The sequence below is a fragment of the Salvelinus namaycush genome, chromosome 31 (genome assembly GCF_016432855.1).
Source record: "Salvelinus namaycush isolate Seneca chromosome 31, SaNama_1.0, whole genome shotgun sequence".
NCBI lineage: Eukaryota > Metazoa > Chordata > Actinopteri > Salmoniformes > Salmonidae > Salvelinus > Salvelinus namaycush.
The window spans coordinates 8,964,014-8,990,330 of NC_052337.1; the positions used below are offsets into that span (position 1 = coordinate 8,964,014).

Here is a 26,317-nt window from a genome sequence, read left to right on the forward strand (position 1 = left end):
GGAACCGATAAGGGTTCTACCTGGAACTAAAAGGTTTCTATCTGGAAACAAAAAGGGTTCTGCAAATGGTTCTGCTATGGGGACAGCCAAAGAACCATATTAGGTTGTAGGTACAGTATAAAAAATGTAACTGAAGAGTGTATTTCCCTCTTTCTTCTCTGCCTATCTTTCTCCATCTCTATTTTTTCCCTCTCTCCATCCCTCTTTCTCTCATTCCTGTTTCTCTCCATCCCAGGTTCACAGTGTCACCGTTTATGTGTTGTCCCACCCCCACTCTGACATCACATCACGCTGACCTCTGACTGTTTGACCCCTCACCCCTGACTCCTCCCCCAGCAGCCGTTGCCATGGCGCTTTCCTCACGCTTAAAGCTCTGGGAGCAGAAGGGAGGTGCAGAGATGATGTGGCATGAGGCATTTGTGTCCTAGAATAGTCTGGAATGGTCTTCACTCTGAGTGTGTTCTAGTTGTGTGTTCTAATGAGTCATGTTGAAGATGTTTGTAGTCTAGAATTATCAGCCTGTGTGTTCTGGATTTGTTGTTCTATGTGTGGGCTACCGTATGTCCCACACCCTGCTTTGCATCTCCCATCTGCAAATACAACCACTCCTGTGTGTACATACAGTAACCAGAGCATCACACACTTACCTTCCTTTCTTCTCACTCATTCACTCAGTCATTCACTCACTCACTCACTCACTCCCTCATTCACTTACTCACTCACTCACTCACTCACTCACTCACTCACTCACTCACTCACTCACTCACTCACTCACTCACTCACTCACTCACTCACTCACTCACTCACTCACTCACTCGCTCACTCAATTAATAATTTAATTCACTCCTCTATTACCAATCCCAATGTCATTCTTATGTCTCTATATGTTAGCATTATGGACCAGTAACATATTTAGACCACTTCTGAGCAGAGGACAGGAGAGTTGTCTTACTGACCTTTCTGTCCTCCTGTCTCCACAGTAACAGCAGGTTAAATCTAATCTGACCATTACCTCTGGTGGTATTGATAGACCAGTAATGAACTAGTCATTCACTAGTTGTTAAGTAGTTACACACCGTTGATGTAATCTGTGTCAGTAATTCACACCTGTTTGTGGCCAAGAGGAAACTCTGAACTCAACTGATCTGCAGTCCTCAAAGTAGATGATATTTGCTGTTCCCCACTAGTGTGTGTGTGTGTGTGTGTGTGTGTGTGTGTGTGTGTGTGTGTGTGTGTGTGTGTGTGTGTGTGTGTGTGTGTGTGTGTGTGTGTGTGTGTGTGTGTGTGTGTGTGTGTGTGTGAGAAATCCTGCTATCACAGTATATAGCTGTTGAGCCTGTGCTGAGCGTAGACTGCATTGCATCCATTTCTAACAGTATATCTGACTCTGCATGGAAGCATTGGTCTGTGGCCCTGTTCAAATTACATTAACTGTCAAATATAGGTTGAAATACATACTGTGAAAATACATCCCCTTTTCTACAAGGATGAAAGGATGAATGTGTACATTTGTATTTGACACAGGCCTGTGTCTGTCATATCAGTCTAACCCTCTCCATTCCTTCATTCCACTCTACAGATAAAGGAGAAGAAGGAAGAGCCCACCTCTCCTCCGCCTCCTCTGTCAGCCCTACCGGGAGGCTTCCTCAAACAGCTGGTCAGAGAGACAGAGAAGGAGACCAAACAAAAAGAACCTGAGGTCAAAGAAGAGAAGGCGGTAAGAGAGGGAGATGAAGGGGTGAAAGAGAGTGGAATTGAAGGAGGGGGATGGAGAGAGTGAGGGAGGGAAACTACAGATTAAAGAGGAGAAGATAGAAAGGGATGGAGGGAAGGGTGGAGTTAGAACGCGAGAGAGACAATTGGAAAGGAATAACCTGTTTCTTCAGAGGGTCGATAGCAAGTCAGCCAATGGTGAAGTAAAGGCAGGAGGGTGCTTTGTGTTTTTACTTACCGTGGTGGCGTCCATCTTGTATCTTTCCAGCCCAGTAAACTGAGTGACAACCTGGTGCAGCAGTTCCTCCTCCCAGACCAGACTCCACCAATCCTGGAAGCTGAGATGGCCCTACGAAATGAGTATTTGGTCAATGGAGAGCGAGGCCGCCACTCCAACCAATCAGATCTCAAGACCTCCTCGCCCCGGCAAAAAATTTCCCCCGAAATCAAGAGCCCACCCTTGGGGGACACAGCCAAAAAGGAAGTGACCTCAGAGCTACAGAAACAGGAAATGACGACAGAGCAGCTGAAGCAAAAACAAGAAGTTACATCAGAGCTGCAGGGGCAGGAAGTGAAGTCAGGGAAAGAGAAGGTGACAAATGATGCCAAGAAGCCAAAGATGGAAGGAAAGAAAGAGAAGCAGAAAGAGGGAGTGATAGAAGAGAGACTGGAACCTGAGGGCCAACAAGCAGACACCACCTTAACACAACACAAGAGGAAAGAGGTATGATGTCACGTGGACCTATCATAGGATATCTACTGTGCATACCACACTCTCTCTCTCTCTCTCTCTCTCTCTCTCTCTCTCTCTCTCTGGTCTCTCTCTCTCTCTCTCTCTCTCTCTCTCTCTCTCTCTCTCTCTCTCTCTCTCTCTCTCTCTCTCTCTCTCTCTCTCTCTCTCTCTCTCTCTCTCTCTCTCTCTCTCTCTCTCTCTCTCACACACACACATACTTGCTCCACTGGGGCGTCGCAAAAGGAACACGTCAAGCCTCTCGCAGAGCGGTGCTGCTTACTCCCTGGTTACATTGAAAACAATGTAGCAGGTCTGTTAGACATACACATGCACACTGACAGACACACACAGACATGCACACAGACACACACATGCACACTGACAGACACACACAGACATGCACACAGACACACACATGCGCATTGACAGACATACACTGGAACCTCGACTTACTCACAGGACACACACACACTGCATGCCGTAGAATACACATAGGATTTTGCATCTCTCACTTTCTTTCTCCTCTCTCTCTCTCTCTCTCTCTCTCTCTCTCGCTCTCTCTCTCTCAGGTGAGGGATGTGTGGTATGAGATTGGCACTGTGTGGTACGTCCACAAGGAGGGCTTCTCCCTAGGTAAGTGGTGGTAATGTGGTGTAATGGTGATGCAGTGTGGTAGACTGCTGTGTGTTCTGAGGTATTGGGTTGCATTGGTTGTGTATTAATAGTACCTTGCTTTACCACTGTCCTCCTGTATCCAACCCTTCATACTGCGGGAGACATTTTGACAGCTACTTGTATCCTGACATACTGTATACTATATACTGATGTACTATACCAATAGTATTTGATGTACTATAGCAGTATTTTGATGTACTCTACTGTAGTTTACTGTAGAATATCTAGCCACTCAGCATTAATCCTATTAGTTTTTCATATGCCCACATATACACACACGCATATACTGATACACACTCACACACACACTCACACTGGTGATCAAAGATTAGGGATGCATATCAAAGTTTAAGCCCCTGGTACATAAACCCTGCCTGGTAATCCCTGTGTAGCTGTGCTCTGGGAGTAATACTGAGAATATTACTGAGAATACAGACTGGAGCCACAACCAGGAAACCCACTAAGACTTCATCTCTCTCCACAAAAACAACAATAAATCCTGTTAGGACAAATCTACAATGCTTACTGTAGTGTTAACAGTATTTACTGTAGAAGACTGCATCCCTTTTACTACCTAGGTTTCCATCCAATTTGCAACCGATTTTCATACGAATATTATAAAATCTTCCTAAGAAAATATGCGCATTTCCCCACCAGATTTTGTTTCCATCAAAACGGACTTGTTGAGGATTAAAAGCTGTGCGTGATGACGTAGTGCACCTAAAAAACACTTTTGCGCTAAAGTTATGATGTACTGAATAAAAAACATGAATTCACTGTGTTTCCATAGCATTTTCCAGTCAATCGATGGTTTTTCACACAAACTGTTGCAATAAATGGCAAACTTGCTCAATCTGGTTTTTGCTCATGTTCTCTAGACAACAGTTTGCTGATAAATATGACAGGTTATATGTTGAGATGGATAAGAGCAAGATCATTCTTATTTGTTAATTGGCAGCTAAGTGAATCATCATCATGTCACTAGCATACAAATGAAGACCCATGATATGTATTGGAAAGGAGCATCAAGCTTGTCACTGTGCACTTTCACCACCCTGTGAAGTTCACCATATCACTTATTCCATCTATAGCCTAATAAACTGTGCTTTTTAAAGTTGTAGTGGGAGGACAACACAACATGCACTACATGATCAAAAGTATGTGACGTCGAACATCTCATTCCAAAATCATGGAGTTGATCCCCCTTTGCTGCTATAACAGTCTCCACTCTTCTGGGAAGGCTTTCCACTAGATGTTGGAACATTGCTGCGGGGACTTGCTTCCATTCAGCCATAAGAGCCTTAGTGAGGTCGGGGACTGATTTTGGGCGATTAGGCCTGGCCCGCAGTCGGCGTTCCAATTCATCCCAACGGTGTTCGATAGGATGGAGGTCATGGCTCTGTGCAGGCCAGTAAAGTTCTTCCACACCGATCTCAACAATCCATTTCTGTATGGACCTCGCTTTGTGCACAGGGGCATTGTCATGCTGAAACAGGAAAGGGCCTTCCCCAAACTGTTGCTGCAAAGTTGGAAGCACAGAATTGTCTAGAATGTCATTCTATCTATGCTGTAGCATTAAGATTTCCCTTCACTGTAACTCAGTGGTGGAAAAAGTACAGAATTGTCATGCTTGAGTAAAAGTAAAGATACCTTAATAGAAAATGACTCAACTAAAAGTGAAATATACTTAAGTATCAAAAGTAAATGTAATTGCTAAAACATACTTAAGTGTCAAAAGTATAAATAATTTCAAATTCCTTATATTTAAGCAAACCAGACTGCGGCATTTAAATTTTTTATTTTATTTACGGATAGCCAGGGGAACACTCCAACACACAGACATCATTTACAAATGAATCATGTGTTTAGTGAGTCCGCCAGATCAGATGCTGTAGGGATGACAAGGGATGTGTGTGAATTAGACAATTTTCCTGCAATTTTCCCTGCTAACATAACATTCAAAATGTTATGAGTACTTTTGGGTGTCAGGGAAAATGTAGAGTAAAAAGTACAACATTTTCTTTAGTAATGTAGTGAAATAAAAGCTGTCAAAAATATAAATAGCAAAGCAAAATACAGATACCCCAAAAAACGACTTAAGTAGTACTTTCAAGTATTTTTACTTAGTTACAGTAGTGGTGTAAAGTACTTAAGGATCCTAACCCAAACCATGAAAAACAACCCCAGACCATTATTCCTCCTCCACCAAACTTTACAGCTGGCACTATGCATTCGGGCAGGTAGCGTTTTCCTGGCTTCCACCAAACCCAGATTCGTCTGTCGGACTGCCAGATGGTGAAGCGTGATTCATCACTCCAGAGAACGTGTTTCCACTGCTCCAGAATCCAATGGCGGCGAGCTTTACACCACTTCAGCCGACGCTTGGCATTGCGCATGGTGATCTTAGGCTTGTGTGCGGCTGCCTGGCCATGGAAACCCATTTGATGATGCCCCCAACGAACAGTTCTTGTGCTGACGTTGCTTCCAGAGGCAGTTTGGAACTCTGTAGTGAGTGTTGCAACCGTGGACAGATGATTTTATGCGGCACTCGCGGTCCCGTTCTGTGAGCTTGTGTGACCTACCACTTCGCGGCTGAGCCATTGTTGCTCCTAAACATTTCCACTTCACAATAACAGCACTTACAGTTGACCGGGGCAACTCTAGCAGGGCAGAAATTTGACGAACTGACTTGTTGGAATAGTGGCATCTTATTACGGTGGCATCCTATGACAATAAGGACATTCTACTGCCAATGTTTGTCTATGGAGATTACATGGTGGTGTGCTCGATTTTACACACCTGTCAGCAATGGGTGTGGCTGAAATAGACAAATCCACTAATTTGAAGGGGTGTCCGCATACTTTTGTAGTGTTTCTTTCCATGTGTGACTTCAAATTTACCTCCATATGATGGTTATTCAATCAACAATTGGGCAAGAAATCATTTCCAACCGCAATTTGTTTCATAATTAATTGTACAGACACTAAAAGATCACACAAAGTTGAACAAACAAATTGTCTGTTGACATTTCTGAAATTGTTCCAACACTTCCTGTTTCCATCACAGATTTCGTGCTTTTTTTAAAATACAGTGTGGCCTTACTTGCCAAAAATCTGTGCATGGAAACATGGTTAATGATAAACATCAGTCATCTTTTAGTGACTAATGGATTTGTACTGAGACTTCCCATTGGTAGGTTTATACTGAGCTTTTCTGTGATTGGTGGGTTCTGTGTTCCAGCCACTCAGCTGAAGCCAGACGAGGGAACCCCAGATCTCCCAGCAGGCTTAGTGAGAGTCAGAATGGAGTCAGATGGAACACTGCATGATGTCATGGAGCACGACATCCACAAGGTAGTCTCTCTCTCTCCCCTGACTTCCTCAGTCTTTCCTTTACCCTCTCTCTATTTTTCCTCTCTCTCTGTCCCTCTCTCACAATATCTTTCCTTTCTGACATCTCTCTCTCTCTCCACCCCTCTCTCACATGGTCTTTCTCTCTACAATATCTCTCCTTTCTGACATCTCTCTCTCTCTCCGTCCCTCTCTTTTTCTCTCCAGTTGAATCCCTCTGAGTTGGACCTGTGTGAGGACTTGAGTGAACTGCAGAGTGTGAATGAGTGTGGAGCACTCCACACGTTAACCAGTCGAGCTAAAGCCAGCCTGCCTCTCACACACGCAGGACCCAACCTGCTCAACTTCTGGCCTCCGCTGAACCAACACGGCAAGGTTAGCACACACACACACACGTTCATTTCCTGTAGTTCCATTGGAACCAGACGATAATTGAATATTGATGTCTCCTCTCCCTAGACCCCTCGCTCCCGTCGTGGGGACAGTGTGTGGGATGCTCCCCCTGCCCTGGCCGCTCTAGTCAGGCGTGTCTATGTCTCCATGGTGGGCACCCGCAGGGACCAGAGTGTGTGTGCGGTGGGACGCAGCGGCACAGGCAAGACCACCTCCTGCCAAGCCTTCACACACACACTCCTGAAACAGGCTGGCACGGCCGGAGACAGCATCAGTGGTTAGTACCTGTGTGTTCCTGCGTGCATGCGGAATGTCATGTGATATAAACTATTTGTGTATAACGTATATGGAGTGTTGGAGGTAATAGCACATTGTGTATAATGTTATCTCTCCATCTGTTTGTGTGTGTGTCTGTGTGTGTCCAGTGGAGCGTATCCAGGCAGTGTTCACAATCCTGAGGTCGTTTGGGTGTGTGAGCTCTCAGCACAGTGATGCCTCTTCTCGCTTTGCCATGGTTCTCTCTCTGGACTTCAACCATGCTGGACTGGCCTCTGCCGGACACCTACAGGTATACACACACACGCACGCACGCACGCACGCACGCACGCACGCACGCACGCACGCACGCACGCACGCACGCACGCACGCACGCACACACACACACACACACACACACACACACACACACACACACACACACACACACACATATAAGCACACACACTCAGACACACACACACAGGCACGCACACACAAACACAAACATGCACGCACACAAATTGTTGCCCATTATCAAAGTGTATTGCTTATACTGCTATGTACAATATCATTGTCTCAATGCCTGATCATTTCTTCCTCTCTCCTCTCCTCCAGACTATGATGTTAGAGAAGTGGAGGGTGTGTCAGAAGATGGAGGGAGAGAGTAACTTCCTGGTCTTCTCCCAGATGCTGGCTGGACTCAGTACAGAGATGAGGTACACACACACACGCACACGCACACGCACACACACACACACACACACACACACACACACACACTCTTACATGACTTCCTGTCTCCTCCTGATAGGACGGAGCTGCAGATGCACCAATTCCCAGAGGCCAACTGTTTTGGAATAGTCCCTCCCACCAAGGTAACCAGGAAATGTTGCTAACCTTTGTGTTTTTTGGCCATATTGCTCACATACTGTACATACTAATAGGCCCTGCTTCCTACCATCTGTGTTCTCCTCCCTCCTTTCCTTCCATCCCTCCATCAGGTGGAAGAAAAGCAGCGTGCATCAGTGGCCTTCACCAAGCTGCTGGTTGCCATGGAAACACTGGGCTTCTCGGCCAATGAGCAACGAGCAATATGGCATGTCCTGGCAGGGTTGTACCATCTAGGAGCAGCGGGGGCATGTAAAGGTATAGAGTTTATACCATCATCTCTCTCTCCATACCATATACTACAGTGCCTTCGGAAACTATTCAGACCCCTTGACCTTTTCCACATTTTGCAAGGTTACAACCTTATTCTAAAATGTATTAAAATGTGTTTTTTCCTCATCAATCTACACAGAATACCCCATAATGACAAAGCAAAAAGGTTTTTTTTTTTGTGCAAATTTATTAAAAATAAAAAACTGAAATATTACATTTACATAAGTATTTAGACCCTTTACTCAGTACTTTGTTGAAGAACCTTTGGCAGCGATTACAGCCTCCAGTCTTCTTGGGTATGACACTGCAAGCATGGCACACCTTGGCACAGCTATTTTCAGGTCTCTCCAGAGACGGGTTCAAGTCCGGGCTCTGGCTGGGCCACTCAAGGACATTCAGAGACTTGTCCCGAAGCCACTCCTGCGTTGTCTTAGCTGTGTGCTTAGGGTCATTGTCTTTTTGGAAGGTGAACTTTCACCCCAGTCTGAGATCCTGAGCACTCTGGAGCAGGTTTTCATCAAGGATCTCTCTGTACTTTGCTCTGTTCATCTTTGCCTTGATCCTGACTAGCCTCTATGCCATTGAAAAACATCCCCACAGCATGATGCTGCCACCACCATGCTTCACCATAGGGATGGTGCCAGGTTTCCTCCAGATGTGACGCTTGGCATTCAGGCCAAAGAGTTCAGTCTTGGTTCCATCAGACCAGAGAATCTTGTTTTTCATGGTCTGAGAGTCTTTAGGTGCCTTTTGGCAAACTCCAAGTGGGTTGTCATGTGCCTTTTACTGAGGAGTGGCTTCTGTCTGGCCACTCTACCATAAAGGCCTGATTGGTAGAGTGATGCAGAGATGGTTGTCATTCTGGAAGGTTCTCACATCTCCACAGAGGAACTCTAGAGCTCTGTCAGAGTGACCACCGGGTTCTTGGTCAACTCCCTGAGCAAGGCCCTTCTCCCCCGATTGCTCAGTTTGGCCGGGCGGCCAGCTCAAGGAAGAGTCTTAGTGGTTCCAAACTTCTTCCATTTAACTTCTAATTGGTCCCAATCCCGGATCCGGGAGCACCCTCATCAGTAAAAAAGCTGACTAGCATAGCCTAGCATAGCGCCACAAGTAAATACTAGCATTTTATTAAATGAAGTATAGAGTCAATCTTTAGGATGTTTTTATCATAAATCTTCAATAATGTTTAAACCGGAGAATTCCTCTGTAGAAATGCAATGGAATGCAGCTAACTCTCACGGGAGGGCGCGAGACTGAGCTCGTGGCACTCTGCCAGACCCCTGACTCAAACAGCTCTCATTACCCCTATTTCACAGTAGAAGCATCAAACAAGGTTCTAAAGACTGTTGACATCTAGTGGAAGCTTTAGGAAGTGCAATATGACCCCATAGACACTGTATATTCGATAGGAAATTACTTGAAAAACTACAAACCTCAGATTTCCCACTTCCTGGTTGGATTTTTTCTCAGTTTTTTGCCTGCCATATGAGTTCTGTTATACTCATAGACATCATTCAAACAGTTTTAGAAACTTCAGGGTGTTTTCTATCCAAATCTACTCATTGTATGCATATTCTAGCTTTTAGGACTGAGTAGCAGGCAGTTTACTCTGGGCACCTTTTTATCCAAGCTACTCAATACTGCCCCCCAGTCCCAAAGAAGTTAAGAATGATGGAAGCCACTGTGTTCTTGGGGACCTTCAATGCTGCATAATTTGTTTTGGTACCCTTCCCCAGATCTGTGCCATGACACAGTCCTGTCTCGGAGCTCTATGGACAATTCCTTCGACCTCATGGCTTGGTTTTTGCTCTGACATGCACTGTCAACTGTGGGACCTTATATAGACAGGTGTGTGCCTTTCCAAATCATGTCCAATCAATTGAATTTACCACAGGTGGACTCCAATCAAGTTGTAGAAACATCTCAAGGATGATCAATGGAAACAGGATGCACCTGAGCTCAATTTCGAGTCTCATAGCAAAGGGTCTGAAAACTTATGTTAATAACCTGTTTTTGCTTTTTCATTATGGGTTATTGTGTGTAGATTGCTGAGGTTTTATTTGTATTTAATCCATTTTAGAATAAGACTTAATGTAATAACATTTTGAAAACGTCAAGGGGTGTGAATACTTTCCGAAGACACTGTAGATGATACTTTATGAAAACATGAATGTCATGCCAATACTTTCTCTTTCTGGTTTCCACCCTCTTCTTTTCTTTTTCCCTCCCCTTTTTCTCCCCTCCCTCCCTTCCCCTGTCCTCCTCTCCCCACCTCCCTTCCTCACCCCAGTGGGGCGTAGGGCGTTTGTGAGTTTCGACAGTGCCCAGGTGGCCAGCAGTGTATTGGGGTGTGAGGGGGAGGAGCTCCACACAGCAGTGTTCAAACACCACCTCAGACAGCTGCTGCAGAGAGCCACCGGGGGCGGCAGAGAGAGACACGCTACTACTGATGCAGAGGAGGGTAAGATAGAGAGACACACAGGTACTCGCAAGCAGGCAGGCAGGCAGGCAGGCAGGCAGGCAGGCAGGCAGGCAGGCAGGCACAAACACACACACACACACACACACACACACACACACACACACACACACACACACACACACACACACACACACACACACACACACACACACACACACACACACACACACACACACACACACACACACACACACACACACTCTCTCTCTCTGTCACTCCAACCTGGTCTCAGAGCATTTTGTATTAATCTGTAGGCAGATCCATTTAGTATGATTTGTTACGTTTAGTATGGTATGTATTAATTTGTGGATGTCCATCATTCATTTTGTATGCTCTGTTACGAATTACAATTCGTATTATATGTTACGAATTTGCAAAACATACAATATGAATTCTAGCTAGGTGGCTAACGTTAGCTAGCTGGCTAACGTTAGCTAGGCTAGGGGTTAGGGCTATGGTTAGGATTTAGGATAAAGGATTAAGGTTTGGGTTAGGGGAAAGGTTAGCTAAAAGGGTTAAGGTTAGGGGAAGGATTAGCTAACATGCTAAGTAGTTAAAAAGTAGTAAGTAGTTGAAAAATTGCTAACTGGCTACTAAATGAGATTCGAACTCTCAACCTTTGGGTAGCTAGATGTTCGCGTTATACGCCCACCCATCCACCCCGACCAACTACCCTACTTTCATTTCTGCCTTAACTTGTGAATAGGGGGGCGCTGTTTTCACTTTGGATCGTGCCCAAATTAAACGGCCTCGTACTCTGTTCTAGATCATACAATATGCATATTATTATTATTATTGGATAGAAAACACTCTGAAGTTTCTAAAACTGTTTGAATTATATCTGTGTGTAAAACAGAACTCTTTTGGCAGCAAACTTCCATACAGGAAGTTAAAAATCTGAAAACGAGGCTCTGTTTCAGGGCCTGCCTATTCAACTGGCTTTTATTTATCGATATGTATGCACTTCATACGCCTTCCACTAGATGTCAACAGGCAGTGGAAGGTTGAATGGGGTGTCTAGCTTGATCTGAGGCCGAATAAGAGCTTTTGGAGTGGCAGGTCCGGTATGTTGTTTGTTTTCGAAGGCGTGCGGGGGACCTCGACATTGTCTTCTGAAAAGCGTTCGGTATACACGGCGAATTGCTCCGGCTCTGATTTTATTTGATACATATGAGAAAAACATCATAAAGTAGGATTTTTCAACCGAGTTTGATCAGTTTATTCAACGTTTATTGGGACTTTTGGACTTTTCCGTTCTTTGCGCCAAGAGATGATGTGCATGTTCGCGCCACAATGCTAGCCAAAGTTGCTAATTCGACAGAAGAAATGGACATTCTAAAACCAAACAACGATTTATTCTGGAAATAGGACTCCTTGCACAACATTCTGATGGAAGCTCAGCAAAAGTAAGACACAATTTATGATGTTATTTCGTATTTCTGTGTAATATGTTGGCTCCAACACGGCGGAGAATAGGTGAGCGCTGTCTCACAATAATGCATTTTGTATGTTGTAGTAAAGTTATTTTTAAAAATCTAACACAGCGGTTGCATTAAGAACCAGTGTATCTTTCATTTGCTGTACAACATGTATTTTTTAGTAAAGTTTATGATGAGTTCTTTGATTAGATTAGGTGACTGTCCAAAATATCTCCGGAGATTTTGGTGAATTGTTGCTACGTATTCACAATGTATAACCACGATTTGCAGCTCTAAATATGCACATTTTCGAACAAAACATAAATGTATTGTATAACATGATGTTATAAGACTGTCATCTGATGAAGTTGTTCAAGGTTAGTGATTCATTTTATCTCTATTTTGTCGGTTTTGTGAAAGCTATTTTGGCGGGGAGTAAATGGCATTGTGTGTTTGGCTATTGTAGTGAGCTAATAGAAATATATATTGTGTTTTCGCTGTAAAACACTTAAAAAATCGGAAATATTGGCTGGATTCACAAGATGTTTATCTTTCATTTGCTGTACACCATGTATTTTTCATAAATGTTTTATGATGAGTATTTATGTATTTCACGTTGCTCTCTGTAATTATTCTGGCTGCTTTGGTGCTATTTGTGATGGTGGCTGAAATGTAAAACCAGGATTTGTAGCTATAAATATGCACATTTTCGAACAAAACATAAATGTACTGTATAACATGATGTTATAAGACTGTCATCTGATGAAGTTGTTCAAGGTTAGTGATTAATTTTATCTCTATTTGTGGGTTTTGTGAAAGCTACCTATGCGGTGGAAACATGGTGAAAATATGCCGTTGTGTGTTTGGCTATTGTGGTTAGCTAATATAAATACATATTGTGTTTTCGCTGTAAAACATTAAAAAAATCGGAAATGATGGCTGGATTCACAAGATGTTTATCTTTCATTTGCTGTATTGGACTTGTGATTTCATGAAAATTATATTATATGATATCCCTGTCCCGTTAGGCTAGGCTATGCTAGTCAGCTTTTTTGATGAGGATGCTCCCGGATCCGGGATGGGTATTAAGTAAATTAAGTAACCATCTGTCTTATGTAACCATACCAAACATAACATATCATACTTATTTGAGTGTCCCGGATTTACATTTACTATGTTACGTCTAGTCTATGAGAACAGGCTGGTCACTCTGCCTCATCCTGTGTGTCTGCCCCACCTCTCTCTCTATCTCTCTCTCTGTCTAGGTCCCAGGATGAGTGCTACTCAGTGTGTAGATGGCATGGCTTCTGGACTGTACGACGAACTCTTCACGGCTATAGTGTCACTTATCAACAGGTACACACACACGTTCTGTCATCACACACACCTTTTATTTTTCCCTGATCAAGACTAGTAGAGTACAGAGTATCAAGAGTCATCTGTTTGTGGAGTTGTGATGTAGAGCCACCTCAGGCAGTGTAGTATCTCTATACCTGAGTATATGTGGTGAGGTGAGACCTGGGTGTTTCCTGCTGTCTCCCCCCAGGGCTCTGAGCTCTCAGCAGCTGACATTAGCCTCTGTGATGGTGGTGGACACTCCAGGCCTCCGCAACCCCAGACACAGTGGAGAGGAGAGGGCTGCAGGCTGGTCTGAACTTTGTCATAACTACCTACAAGAGAGACTGCTGGAGTACTACTACACACACACCTTCACACACACACTGGAAAGATACGCACAGGTACAGTAACACACACACACACTCATGTAATGTGTTACTGGTTCACCTGTATGACTGCTAAGAGTGTGTACTGTTCTGTTGATCCAGGACAGAGTTCAAGTAGACTTTGAAGCTCCAGAGACCAGTCCTGCTGAGGTGGTGTCCTCCATAGACCAGCCTGCTCTACAGGTAACACACACAACAGTCTGCTACCTGCACCTAACACACACACAACTGTCTGCTAGCCTGTACCTATAACACACACAACTGTCTGCTAGCCTGTACCTAACACACACAGCACACGTCAATAACCAACAGTAGAGAGACTACAGCTCTGAAACCCTTTCTGAGAACTTCCACTAATCGTCCAGTGTGCCACACAGTATTCCGGGCACAGTGTTCCGGGCACAGTGTTCCGGGCACAGTGTCCCGGGCACAGACTAGCCTCGCCAGATGAACATGGTGTGTGTTTGTGGTAGGTGCGAGGGGCGGAGGGAGACCCCAGAGGACTGCTGTGGGTTCTGGATGAGGAGATGGTGACTCCAGGATCGACAGAAAACACTGTCCTGGAGAGAGTCTGCCAGTACTACAGCTCCACTGGTGAGACGGGAGGGTGGGGAGGGTGGAGAGGGTGGAGAGAGTCTGCCAGTACTACAGCTCTACTGGTGAGACGGGAGGGTGGGGAGGGTGGAGAGAGTGGAGAGAGTCTGCCAGTACTACAGCTCTACTGGTGAGACGGGAGGGTGGGGAGGGTGGAGAGAGTGGAGAGAGTCTGCCAGTACTACAGCTCTACTGGTGAGACGGGAGGGTGGGGAGGGTGGAGAGGGTGGAGAGAGTCTGCCAGTACTACAGCTCTACTGGTGAGACGGGAGGGTGGAGAGAGTGGAGAGAGTCTGCCAGTACTACAGCTGTACTGGTGAGACGGGAGGGTGGAGAGGGTGGAGAGAGTCTGCCAGTACTACAGCTCCACTGGTGAGACGGGAGGGTGGGGAGGGTGGAGAGAGTGGAGAGAGTCTGCCAGTACTACAGCTCTACTGGTGAGACGGGAGGGTGGGGAGGGTGGAGAGAGTGGAGAGAGTCTGCCAGTACTACAGCTCTACTGGTGAGACGGGAGGGTGGGGAGGGTGGAGAGAGTGGAGAGAGTCTGCCAGTACTACAGCTCTACTGGTGAGACGGGAGGGTGGGGAGGGTGGAGAGGGTGGAGAGAGTCTGCCAGTACTACAGCTCTACTGGTGAGACGGGAGGGTGGAGAGGGTGGAGAGAGTCTGCCAGTACTACAGCTCCACTGGTGAGACGGAAGGGTGGGGAGGGTGGAGAGAGTGGAGAGAGTCTGCCAGTACTACAGCTCTACTGGTGAGACGGGAGGGTGGGGAGGGTGGAGAGAGTGGAGAGAGTCTGCCAGTACTACAGCTCTACTGGTGAGACGGGAGGGTGGGGAGGGTGGAGAGAGTGGAGAGAGTGGGGAGAGTGGAGAGAGAGATAATTACATTTAAAATGTGAGTGTAATGTTTCCTGTTCATTTTTATTGTTTATTTCACTTTTGATTATTATCTATTTCACTTGCTTTGGCAATGTAAACATGCCAATAAAGGGTGGGCGGGTGGGCGGGAGGAAGAGAGAAGTGGGGGTGTCTGTGTTGGTTTGTTGCTGTGTGAGTGTGTGTAAGAGTTTGGGTGAGAGTGTGTATGTCAGTGTTTTGTCAGTTTCAGTGATACAGAAGATATTGTGTCAGCAGTGGACATGTGATTCTGTTGTATGGTGGAATCGAAGTTCAGTTCTAAACTCTGGTTTGTCTGTCCTCAGTGCGTCAGTGTGAACAGCCCCTACAGTGTGAGGTGAGCCACCTGATGGGTTCTGACCCGGTCAGATATGACCTGACGGGATGGTTCAGCCTGGTCCAGAACAACCCTTCTGCTCTCAACGCCATCTCACTGTTGCAGAATTCCTCTGTGTAAGTGTTGCCGAATCTCAGATCCACCCTTCGCCCTAATTACTAACCATGTTACCATATTGCTTTTATCCATTTAACTATTTCAGATCTATAAGATGTGTAAAATATGTATATGTGTGTTTATTGAAATTATATCCAATATTTTTTTTTGGAATGAATTAAATGTTGGCTTCAGCCTTTCCTTCTCTCTCTCGCTCTTTCTCTCTTTCCCTCTCTTTTTCTCGCTCCCTCTCTTTCTCTCTCTCCCTCTCTTTCCCCCTATCCCTCTCTTTCTCTCTCTCCCTCTCTTTCTCTCTCTCCCTCTCTTTCTCCCTCTCTTTACCCCTCTCCCTCTCTCTCCCTCTCTCCCTTTCTTTCCCCCTCTCTCTCTTTCTCTCCCTCTCTTTCTCTCTCTCCCTCTTTCTCTCTCTCCCTCTTTGTCTCTCTCTCCCTCTCTTTCTCTCTTTCTCTTTTTCCCTTTCCTTCCCCCTCTCTCTCTTTCTCTCTCTCCCTCTCTTTCTCTCTCCCTCTCTTTCCCCCTCTCCCTCTCTTTCTCTCTCTCCCTCTTTCTATCTCTCCCTCTCTTTCTCCCTCTCTTTACCCCTCTACCTCTCTCCCTCTCTTTCTCTCTCTCCCTTTCCTTCCCCCTCTCTCTCTCCCTCTCTTTCTCTCTCTCCCTCTCTCTCTTTCTCTCTCCCCCTCTCCCTCTCTTTCTCTCTCTCCCTCTCTTTCTCTCAATCCCTTTCTTTCTCTCACTCCCTTTCTTTCCCCCTCTCTCTCTTTCTCTCTCTCCCTCTCTTTCTCTCTCTCCCTCTCTTTCTCTCTCTCCCTCTCTTTCTCTCTCTCCCTCTTTTTCTCTCCCTCTTTTTCTCTCTTTTTCTCTCTCTCTCTCTTTGTCTCTCTCTCCCTCTCCCTCTTTCTCTCTCTCCCTTTCCTTCCCCGTCTCTCTCTTTCTCTCTCTGCCTCTCTTTCTCTCTCTCCCTCTCTTTCTCTCTCTCCCTCTCTTTTCCCCTCTCCCTCTGTTTCTCTCTCTCCCTCTGTTTCTCTCTCTCCCTCTCTTTCCCCCTCTCCCTCTCTTTCTCTCTCTCCCTCTCTTTCCCCCTCTCACTCTCTTTCTCTCGCTCCCTCTCTTTTTCTCTCTCACTCTTTGTCTCTCTCCCTCTCTTTCTCCCTCTCTTTACCCCTCTACCTCTTTTTCTCTCTCTCCATTTCCAGTGGGGTAGTGAAGGCGTTATTCGGCCCCCGTGCCTCTGTGCCCCCTCTGTGTCGTGGTTTGGGAGGGGTGGAGGGGGGCAGCCAGCGCTCGCTACAGAGGAGTGGCATCGTCAGAAAGACCTTCAGCGGAGGAATGGCCGCCATACGCCGACACTCCCACTGTATATCAGTCAAACTACAGGCCGTAAGTACCCTAATACACACTCCCACTTTATATCAGTCAAACTACAGGCCGTAAGTACCCTAATACACACTCCCACTTTATAATCAGTCAAACTACAGGCCGTAAGTACCCTAATACACACTCCCACTTTATATCAGTGAAACTACAGGCCATAACTACCCTAATACACACTCCCACTTTATATCAGTGAAACTACAGGCCATAACTACCCTAATACACGCCACCCCCCGTTCCAGGATGCTCTATTGAATCTGATTCGTCGAGCCAGGCCAGTGTTCCTGCAGTGTGTGGGTGCTAAGACAGACAGCGGTGGTGGAGGATTCGACGTCCCTGCTCTCAGGATCCAGCTACACTCTACACACATCCTCCCCGCCCTGCAGCTCTACCGCACAGGTTAGTGTTAGTCTACAATTAGCCCTCAGATAGATGTGCACAGTGTAGTTTAGCAGAGCGTTAGCCATTCTGCACAGGTTATATAGTTGATAATTTGGGAATATTTTGGTGGCAGCATAGTGCTCACCTGTATAGCTATGGCTGACCCACCCTATTCCATCTCTCTCTCAGGTTATCCGGAACATATGACTCTGAGTGACTTCAGGTGTCGTTTCCAGGCTCTGTCTCCTCCGGTCATGAAACGCTATGGTTCCTTCTTCATCACCCCAGACGAGAGGAAGGCAGTGGAGGAGCTGCTGGTAGAACTGGATCTGAACAAGAAGAGTATCGTACTGGGAGCCGGCAGGGTGAGAGAGAGGCTTCTGACTAGGAGTACTGAGCTCCTTAATGTTAGTCTCTGACACACCCTGTCTCTGTAGATTAGTTACATTGATTGTAGTAACTTTCTCTCTGTCTCTCCCTCTTTCTGTCTCTCACTCTCACTCACTCCCTCTCTCTCTCGCTTTCTCTCTCACTCCCTCTCTGTTTCTCTCTCACTCCCTCTCTGTTTCTCTCCATCCCTACCTCCCCCTTCTCTCTCTCTCTTCCCTTCTCTCTCTCTCCACTCTCTTTCTGTCTCCTCTTCTTTCTACCCATCCTGTACCCCCAGGTGTTTATGAAGCGAGGTGTGTTAAAGTACCTGGACCAGCAGAGAGACAAGCTGGTCAGTGTCTGGCTGGTTCACCTACAGGCTGCCTGTATGGGACACCTGGCTAGACAACAACACCGCAAAATGAAGGCGAGTTTGACCCATGACCCAGAATCATTAGCCTAGGTGCAACATGTCTGTCAGGTGTACTGTGCTAGGTTAGATAGGTGCAGCTGTAACATGTGCGTGTGCGTGCGTGCGTGCGTGCGTGCGTGTGTGCGTGTGTGCGTGCGTGCATGCGTGATTCCATGTCTATGTATATACTGTAGGGAAGCAGCCTCTAAGGTGCAGGGATGAGTAACTGGGTGGAAGCCGGCTAGTGATGGCTATTTAGCAGTCTGATGGCCTTGAGATAGAAGCTGTTTTTCAGTGTCTCGGTCTCAGCATTGATGCATCTGTACTGACCTCACCTTCTGGATGGTAACGGGGTGAACAGGCAGTGGCTCGGGTGGTTGATGTCCTTGATGATCTTTTTGGCCTTCCTGTCACATCGGGTGCTGTAGGTGTCCTGGAGGGCAGGCAGTGTGCCTCCGGTGATGAGTTGGGCAGACCGCACCACCCTCTGGAGAGCCCTGTGGTTGTGAGCAGTGCAGTTGACGTGCAGCTCTCAATTGTGCATCTAAAAGTGTGTGAGGGCCAAGCCAAATTTCTTCAGCCTCCTGAGGTTGAAGAGACGCTGTTGCGCCTTCTTCCCCACACTGTCTGTGTGAGTGGACCATTTCAGTTTGTCGGTGATGTGTACGCCGAGGAACTTTAAGCTTTTTAGCTACTCCACTGCGGTCCCGTCGATGTGGATATGGGCGTGCTCCCTCTGCTGTTCCCTGAAGTCCATGATCAGCTCCTTTGTTTTGTTGAGGGAGAGGTTGTTTTCCTGGCACCACTCCGCCAGGGCCCTCACCTCCTCCCTGTAGGCTGTCTCGTCATTGTTGGTAATCAGGCCTACAACTGTTGTGTCCTCTGCAAACTTGATGATTGAGCTGGAGATGTGCGTGGCCATGGAGTCATGGGTGAACAGGGAGTGCAGGAGGGTGCTGAGCACGCTCCCTTGTGGGGCCCCTGTGTTGAGGATCAGCGAAGTGGGAGTGTTGTTTCCTACCTTCACCACCATGGGGCGGCCCGTCAGGAAGTCCAGGACCCAGTTGCACAGGGCGGTGTTCAGACCCAGGGCCCCGAGCTTAATGATGAGCTTGGAGGGTACGATGGTGTTGAAGGCTGAGCTATAGTCAATGAGCAGCATTCTTACATAGGTATTCCTCTTATCCAGACAGAATAGGGCAGTGCGATGGCGATTGCATTGTCTGTGAATCTATTGGGGCAGTATGCAAATTGAAGTGGGTCTAGAATGACAGGTAATGTAGAGGTAATATGATCCTTGACTAGTGTCTCAAAGCACTTCATGGACGCTTATAAGAAATCCCACTATGCCCTCAGATGAACCATCAAACAAGCAAAGCGTCAATACAGGATTAAGATTGAATCCTACTACACCGGCTCTGACGCTCGTTGGATGTGGCAGGGCTTGAAAACTATTACGGACTACAAAGGGAAACCCAGACGCGAGCTGCCCAGTGACACGAGCCTACCAGACAAGCTAAATGCCTTTTATGCTCACTTTGAGGCAAGCAACACTGAAGCATGCACGAGAGCACCAGCTGGATGACTGTGTGATAACGCTCTCAGTAGCCGATGTGAACAAAATCTTTAATCAGGTCAACATTCACAAAGCCGCTGGGCCAGACGGATTACCAGGATGTGTACTCAAAGCATGCACGGACCAAATGTCCAGTGTCTTCACTGACACTTTCAACCTCTCCCTGATCAAGTCTGTAATACCTACATGCTTCAAGCAGCCCACCATAGTCCCTGTGCCCAGGGAAGCGAAGGTAACCTGTGTCACGGCCGTCGTTGAAGGAAGACCAAGGTGCAGCGTGGTGAGCGTACATTTTCTTTATTTATAAAAGGACGCCAACAAAACAAGAAATGAAGAAACGACCGTGAAGCGTACACGGGCTATAGTGCCCCTAACAAAGTCAACTTCTCACCAAGACAGGTGGGAAAAAGGGCTACCTAAGTATGGTTCTCAATCAGAGGCAACGATAGACAGCTGTCCCTGATTGAGAACCCTACCCGGCCAAAACATAGAAATACAAATAATAGAACACAGAATACCCACCCCAACTCACACCCTGACCAAACCAAAATAGAGACATGAAAAGGAACTCTAAGGTCAGGGCGTGACAGTACCCCCCCCCCCCCCAAAGGTGCGGACTCCGGCCGCAAAACCTAAACCTATAGGGAGGGTCTGGGTGGGCATCTATCCGCGGTGGCGGCTCAGGTGCGGGATGCAGACCCCGCTCCACCACTGGCTCACCCCACTTTGGTGGCACCTCTGGTGCGGGGACCCTCGTCGCCGACCCTGGACTGGGGACCCTCGTTGCGGGCCCCGGACTGGGCACCCTCGTTGCGGGCCCCGGACTGGGCACCCTCGCTGAAGGCTCCGGATTGGAGACCGTCGCTGGAGGCTCCGGACTGGAGAACGTCGCTGGAGGCTCCGGACTGGAGAACGTCGCTGGAGGCTCCGGACTGGAGAACGTCGCTGGAGGCTCCGGACTGGAGAACGACTGGAGGCCATCGCTGGAGGCTCCGGACTGGAGGCCGTCGCTGGAGGCTCCGGAATGGAGGCCGTCGCTGGAGGCTCAGGACTGGAGGCCGTCGCTGGAGGCTCCGGACTGGAGGCCGTCGCTGGAGGCTCCGGACTGGAGAACGTCGCTGGAGGCTCCGGACTGGAGGCCGTCGCTGGAGGCTGCGGACTGGAGACCTTCGTTGGAGGCTTCGTGCCATGACTCATCACTGGAGGCTTCTTGCCATGTATCATCACTGGAGGCTTCGTGCCATGGATCATCACTGGAGGCTTCTTTCCATGGATCATCACTGGAGGCTTCTTGCCATGGATCATCACTGGAGGCTTCGTGCCATGGATCATCACTGGAGTGAGAGGACGTATGGGCCGTCTGGTACGTGGAGCTGCCACAGGGCTCACCAGGCTGGGGAGACATACAGGAGGAGTAGTTCTGGGCGCAGGCACAGGACTCACCAGGCTGGAGAGACATACAGGAGGCCCTGTCCTTGGCAGAGGCACCGGATACACTGGGCCGTGGAGGCGCACTGGAGGTCTCGAGCTTGGAGCCTGCACAACCCATCCTAGCTGAATGGTTATCTTCGCCCTGCACATGCGGGGCGCTGGCACAGGACGCACTGGGCTGTGCAGACGTACCGGAGACACAGTGCGCAGAGCCGGCGCAGGATATCCTGGGCCGTAGAGACGTACTGGCGGCCAGATGTGCTAAGCCGGCACCCTCCGAACTGGCTGGATGCCCACTCTAGCCCGGCCGATTCGGGGAGCTGGTGCCTGACCAGTACGACGCTCACCACGGTAAGCACGGGGAGTTGGCTCAGGTCTCCAACCTGACTCAGCCACACTCCCCGTGTGCGCCCCCCCCCCCCCCAAAATAATGTTGGGGGCTGCCTCTCGGGCTTCCTTGCTAGCCGTGTCCCTTCGTAACGCTGCCGCTTTGCTTTTGCTGCCTCCAGTTCCTCCCGTGGACGGCGATACTCCCCAGCCTGCCTCCAGGGTCCCTTACCGTCCAGGATTTCCTCTCAAGTCCATGAATCCTGAACACGGTGCTCCTCCTTACCACGCTGCTTGGTCAGTTGGTGGTGGGAAGTTCTGTCACGGCTGTTGAAGGAGGAGGACCAAGGTGCAGCGTGGTGAGCGTACATTTTCTTTATTTATAAAATGACGCCAACAAAACAAGAAATGAAGAAACGACCGTGAAGCTTACACGGGCTAAAGTGCCCCTAACAAAGTCAACTTCCCACCAAGACAGGTGGGAAAAAGGGCTACCTAAGTATGGTTCTCAATCAGAGACAACGATAGACAGCTGTCCCTGATTGAGAACCCTACCCGGCCAAAACATAGAAATACAAATAATAGAACATAGAATACCCACCCCAACTCACACCCTGACCAAACCAAAATAGAGACATAAAAAGGAACTAAGGTCAGGGCGTGACAACCTGCCTAAATGATTACCGCCCTGTGGCACTCACGTCGGTAGCCATGAAGTGCTTTGAAAGGCTGGTCATGGCTCACATCAACAGCATCCTCCCGGACACCCTAGACCCACTCCAATTTGCATACCGCCCCAACAGATCCACAGTCGACGCAATCTCAATCACACTCCACACTGCCCTTTCTCACCTGGACAAAAGCAACACCTATGTGAGAATGCTGTTCGTTGACTACAGCTCAGCGTTCAACACTATAGTGCCCACAAAGCTCATCACTAAGCTAAGGACTCTGGGACTAAACACCTCCCTCTGCAACAGGATCCTGGACTTCCTGACGGTCTGACCCCAGGGGATAAGGGTAGGCAATTACACGTCTGGCACTCTGATCCTTAACACTGGGGCCCCTCAGGGGTGTGTACTTAGTCCCCTCCTGTATTCCCTGTTCACCCACGACTGCATGTCCAGGCACGACTCCAACACCATCATTAAGCTTGCTGACGACACAACAGTGGTAGGTCTGATCCCCGACAACGGTGAGATGGCTATAGGGAGGAGATCAGAGAACTGGCAGTGTGGTGCCAGGACAACAACCTCTCCCTCAATGTGAACAAGACAAAGGAGCTGATCGTGGACTACAGGAAAAGGTGGGCCGAACAGGTCCCCATTAACATCGACGGGGCTGTAGTGGAGCGGGTCGAGAGTTTCAAGTTCCTTGGTGTCCACATCACCAACGAACTATTATGTTCCAAACATACCAAGACAGTTGTGAAGAGGGCACAACAATGCCTTTCCCCCCTCAGGAGAGTGAAAAGATTTGGCATGGGTCCCCAAATCCTCAAAAGGTTCAACAGCTGTACCATCGAGAGCATCCTGACCTGTTGCATCACCGCCTGGTATGGAAACTGCTCGGGATCTGACCGTAAGGCGCTACAGAGGGTAGTGTGAACGGCCTAGTACATCACTGGTAACAAGCTTCCTGCCATTCAGGACCTATATAATAGGAGGTGTCAGAGGGAAGCCCATAAAATTGTCAGAGACTCCAGTCACCCAATTTATCGACTGTTTCTCTGCTACTGCACAGCAAGCGGTACTGGAGCGCTAAGTCTAGGACTCAACAGCTTCTACCCCCAAACCATAAGACTAGTGAACAATTCATAAATTCACCATCGTACAATTTACATTGACCTGCTGCTACTCGCTGTTTGTTTGTTATCTATACATAGTCACTTCGCCCCCCACCTACAGTGGGGCAAAAAAGTATTTAGTCAGCCACCAATTGTGCAAGTTCTCCCACTTAAAAAGATGAGAGAGGCCTGTAATTTTCATCATAGGTACACTTCAACTATGACAGACAAAATGAGAAAGAAAAATCCAGAAAATCACATTGTAGGATTTTTAATGAATTTATTTGCAAATTATGGTGGAAAATAAGTATTTGGTCACCTACAAACATGCAAGATTTCTGGCTCTCACAGACCTGTAACTTCTTCTTTAAGAGGCTCCTCTGTCCTCCACTCGTTACCTGTATTAATGGCACCTGTTTGAACTTGTTATCAGTATAAAAGACACCTGTCCACAACCTCAAACAGTCACACTCCAAACTCCACTATGACCAAGACCAAAGAGCTGTCAAAGGACACCAGAAACAAAATTGTAGACCTGCACCAGGCTGGGAAGACTGAATCTGCAATAGGTAAGCAGCTTGGTTTGAAGAAATCAACTGTGGGAGCAATTATTAGGAAATGGAAGACATACAAGACCACTGATAATCTCCCTCGATCTGGGGCTCCACGCAAGATCTCACCCTGTGGGGTCAAAATGATCACAAGAACGGTGAGCAAAAATCCCAGAACCACACGGGGGGACCTAGTGAATGACCTGCAGAGAGCTGGGACCAAAGTAACAAAGCCTACCATCAGTAACACACTACGCCGCCAGGGACTCAAATCCTGCAGTGCCAGACGTGTCCCCCTGCTTAAGCCAGTACATGTCCAGGCCCGTCTGAAGTTTGCTAGAGAGCATTTGGATGATCCAGAAGAAGATTAGGAGAATGTCATATGGTCAGATGAAACCAAAATATAACTTTTTGGTAAAAACTCAACTCGTCGTGTTTGGAGGACAAAGAATGCTGAGTTGCATCCAAAGAACACCATACCTACTGTGAAGCATGGGGGTGGAAACATCATGCTTTGGGGCTGTTTTTCTGCAAAGGGACCAGGACGACTGATCCGTGTAAAGGAAAGAATGAATGGGGCCATGTATCGTGAGATTTTGAGTGAAAACCTCCTTCCATCAGCAAGGGCATTGAAGATGAAACGTGGCTGGGTCTTTCAGCATGACAATGATCCCAAACACACCGCCCGGGCAACGAAGGAGTGGCTTTGTAAGAAGCATTTCAAGGTCCTGGAGTGGCCTAGCCAGTCTCCAGATCTCAACCCCATAGAAAATCTTTGGAGGGAGTTGAAAGTCCGTGTTGCCCAGCAACAGCCCCAAAACATCACTGCTCTAGAGGAGATCTGCATGGAGGAATGGGCCAAAATACCAGCAACAGTGTGTGAAAACCTTGTGAAGACTTACAGAAAACGTTTGACCTCTGTCATTGCCAACAAAGGGTATATAACAAAGTATTGAGATAAACTTTTGTTATTGACCAAATACTTATTTTCCACCATAATTTGCAAATAAATTCATAAAAAATCCTACAATGTGATTGTCTGGATTTTTTTTTCTCATTTTGTCTGTCATAGTTGAAGTGTACCTATGATGAAAATTACAGGCCTCTCTCATCTTTTTAAGTGGGAGAACTTGCACAATTGGTGGTTGACTAAATACTTTTTTGCCCCACTGTACATGTACAGCTTACCTCAATTAGCCTGTACCCTTGCACACTGACTCGGTACCGGTGTCCCGTGTATATAGCCTCGCTATTGTTATTCTTATTGTGTTACTTTGTATTATTACTTTTTATTTTAGCCTACTTGGTAAATATTTTCCTCTTCTTTAAATGCACAGTTGGTTAAAGGCTTGTAAGTAAGCATTTCACAGTAAAGTCTACACTTGTTGTATTCTGCGCATGTGACTAATAAAGTTTGATTTGATTTGATGATGACAGAAGTGAGTGCTACGGGGCGATAGTCATTTAGTTCAGTTACCTTCGCTTTCTTGGGTACAGGAACAATGATGGATATCTTGAAGCAAGTGGGGACAGCAGACTGGGATAGGGAGAGATTGAATATGTCTGTAAACACTCCAGCCAGCTGGTCTGCGCATGCTCTGAGGACGCGGCTAGGGATTCCGTCTGGACCGGCAGCCTTACGAGGGTTAACACGTTTAAATGTCTTACTCACGTTATTCTCAAAGTGGGCGAAGAAAGGTGTTTAGCTTGTCCAGGAGCAAGACGTCGGTGTCTGTGACGTGGCTTGTTTTCCTTTTGTAGTCCATGATTGTCTGTAGACCCTGCCACATATGTCACATGATTGTATTGCGACTCCACTTTGTCTCTGTACTGACGATAACACTTGTCTGTATCTCTGTGTGTCCACATACAGGTGCAGCAGATGGCAGTGAGGTGTGTCCAGAGTAACATCCGTACTCTGAGAGGCGTGGCCAAGTGGAGCTGGTGGAAACTGCTGTGTAGAGTACGCCCCCTACTGGATGTTAACATGGATGACCAGAGACTTAGAGCCAAGGAGGTAGGAATCGATTCAGAGACTACTCAGTGATACAGAGCAAAGAAAGTATGTTGATTCAGAGCCAAACAGTAACCACTTGATCCAAAGCCTTTTGAATCGACTCAAAGCCAAAGAGTTATAAGAGCTAAGCTTTATCACTGGAGATTTGGTGTTGTTTAATAAAATACTCTGATGATTTCCCAGGATGAGATCACGGCTCTGAGACGACGGCTGGAGAAGTCAGAGAGAGAGAGGAACGAGCTG

The 26,317-nt window shown here is 47.3% G+C and overlaps 1 protein-coding gene across 1 annotated transcript in view; it reads left to right on the forward strand.

The window, feature by feature from the left end:
• Positions 1-347: 347 nt before the first annotated feature.
• LOC120026184 (unconventional myosin-XVIIIb-like) overlaps positions 348-26,317 on the forward strand; it is a 47,991-nt gene continuing 22,021 nt past the window's right edge. The window contains exons 1-23 of the mRNA XM_038971009.1: positions 348-392; positions 1,580-1,717; positions 1,982-2,437; positions 3,016-3,079; positions 6,362-6,474; positions 6,679-6,846; positions 6,931-7,141; positions 7,290-7,432; positions 7,738-7,838; positions 7,934-7,997; positions 8,124-8,268; positions 10,574-10,744; positions 13,449-13,539; positions 13,730-13,922; positions 14,010-14,090; positions 14,381-14,501; positions 15,705-15,852; positions 17,047-17,230; positions 17,467-17,623; positions 17,795-17,970; positions 18,273-18,401; positions 25,931-26,074; positions 26,258-26,317. The exon at positions 26,258-26,317 is cut by the window's right edge and continues 30 nt beyond it. Of these exons, the coding sequence (XP_038826937.1) occupies positions 348-392; positions 1,580-1,717; positions 1,982-2,437; positions 3,016-3,079; positions 6,362-6,474; positions 6,679-6,846; positions 6,931-7,141; positions 7,290-7,432; positions 7,738-7,838; positions 7,934-7,997; positions 8,124-8,268; positions 10,574-10,744; positions 13,449-13,539; positions 13,730-13,922; positions 14,010-14,090; positions 14,381-14,501; positions 15,705-15,852; positions 17,047-17,230; positions 17,467-17,623; positions 17,795-17,970; positions 18,273-18,401; positions 25,931-26,074; positions 26,258-26,317 (3,303 nt within the window). The remainder of the gene's footprint in view (positions 393-1,579; positions 1,718-1,981; positions 2,438-3,015; positions 3,080-6,361; positions 6,475-6,678; positions 6,847-6,930; positions 7,142-7,289; positions 7,433-7,737; positions 7,839-7,933; positions 7,998-8,123; positions 8,269-10,573; positions 10,745-13,448; positions 13,540-13,729; positions 13,923-14,009; positions 14,091-14,380; positions 14,502-15,704; positions 15,853-17,046; positions 17,231-17,466; positions 17,624-17,794; positions 17,971-18,272; positions 18,402-25,930; positions 26,075-26,257) is intronic.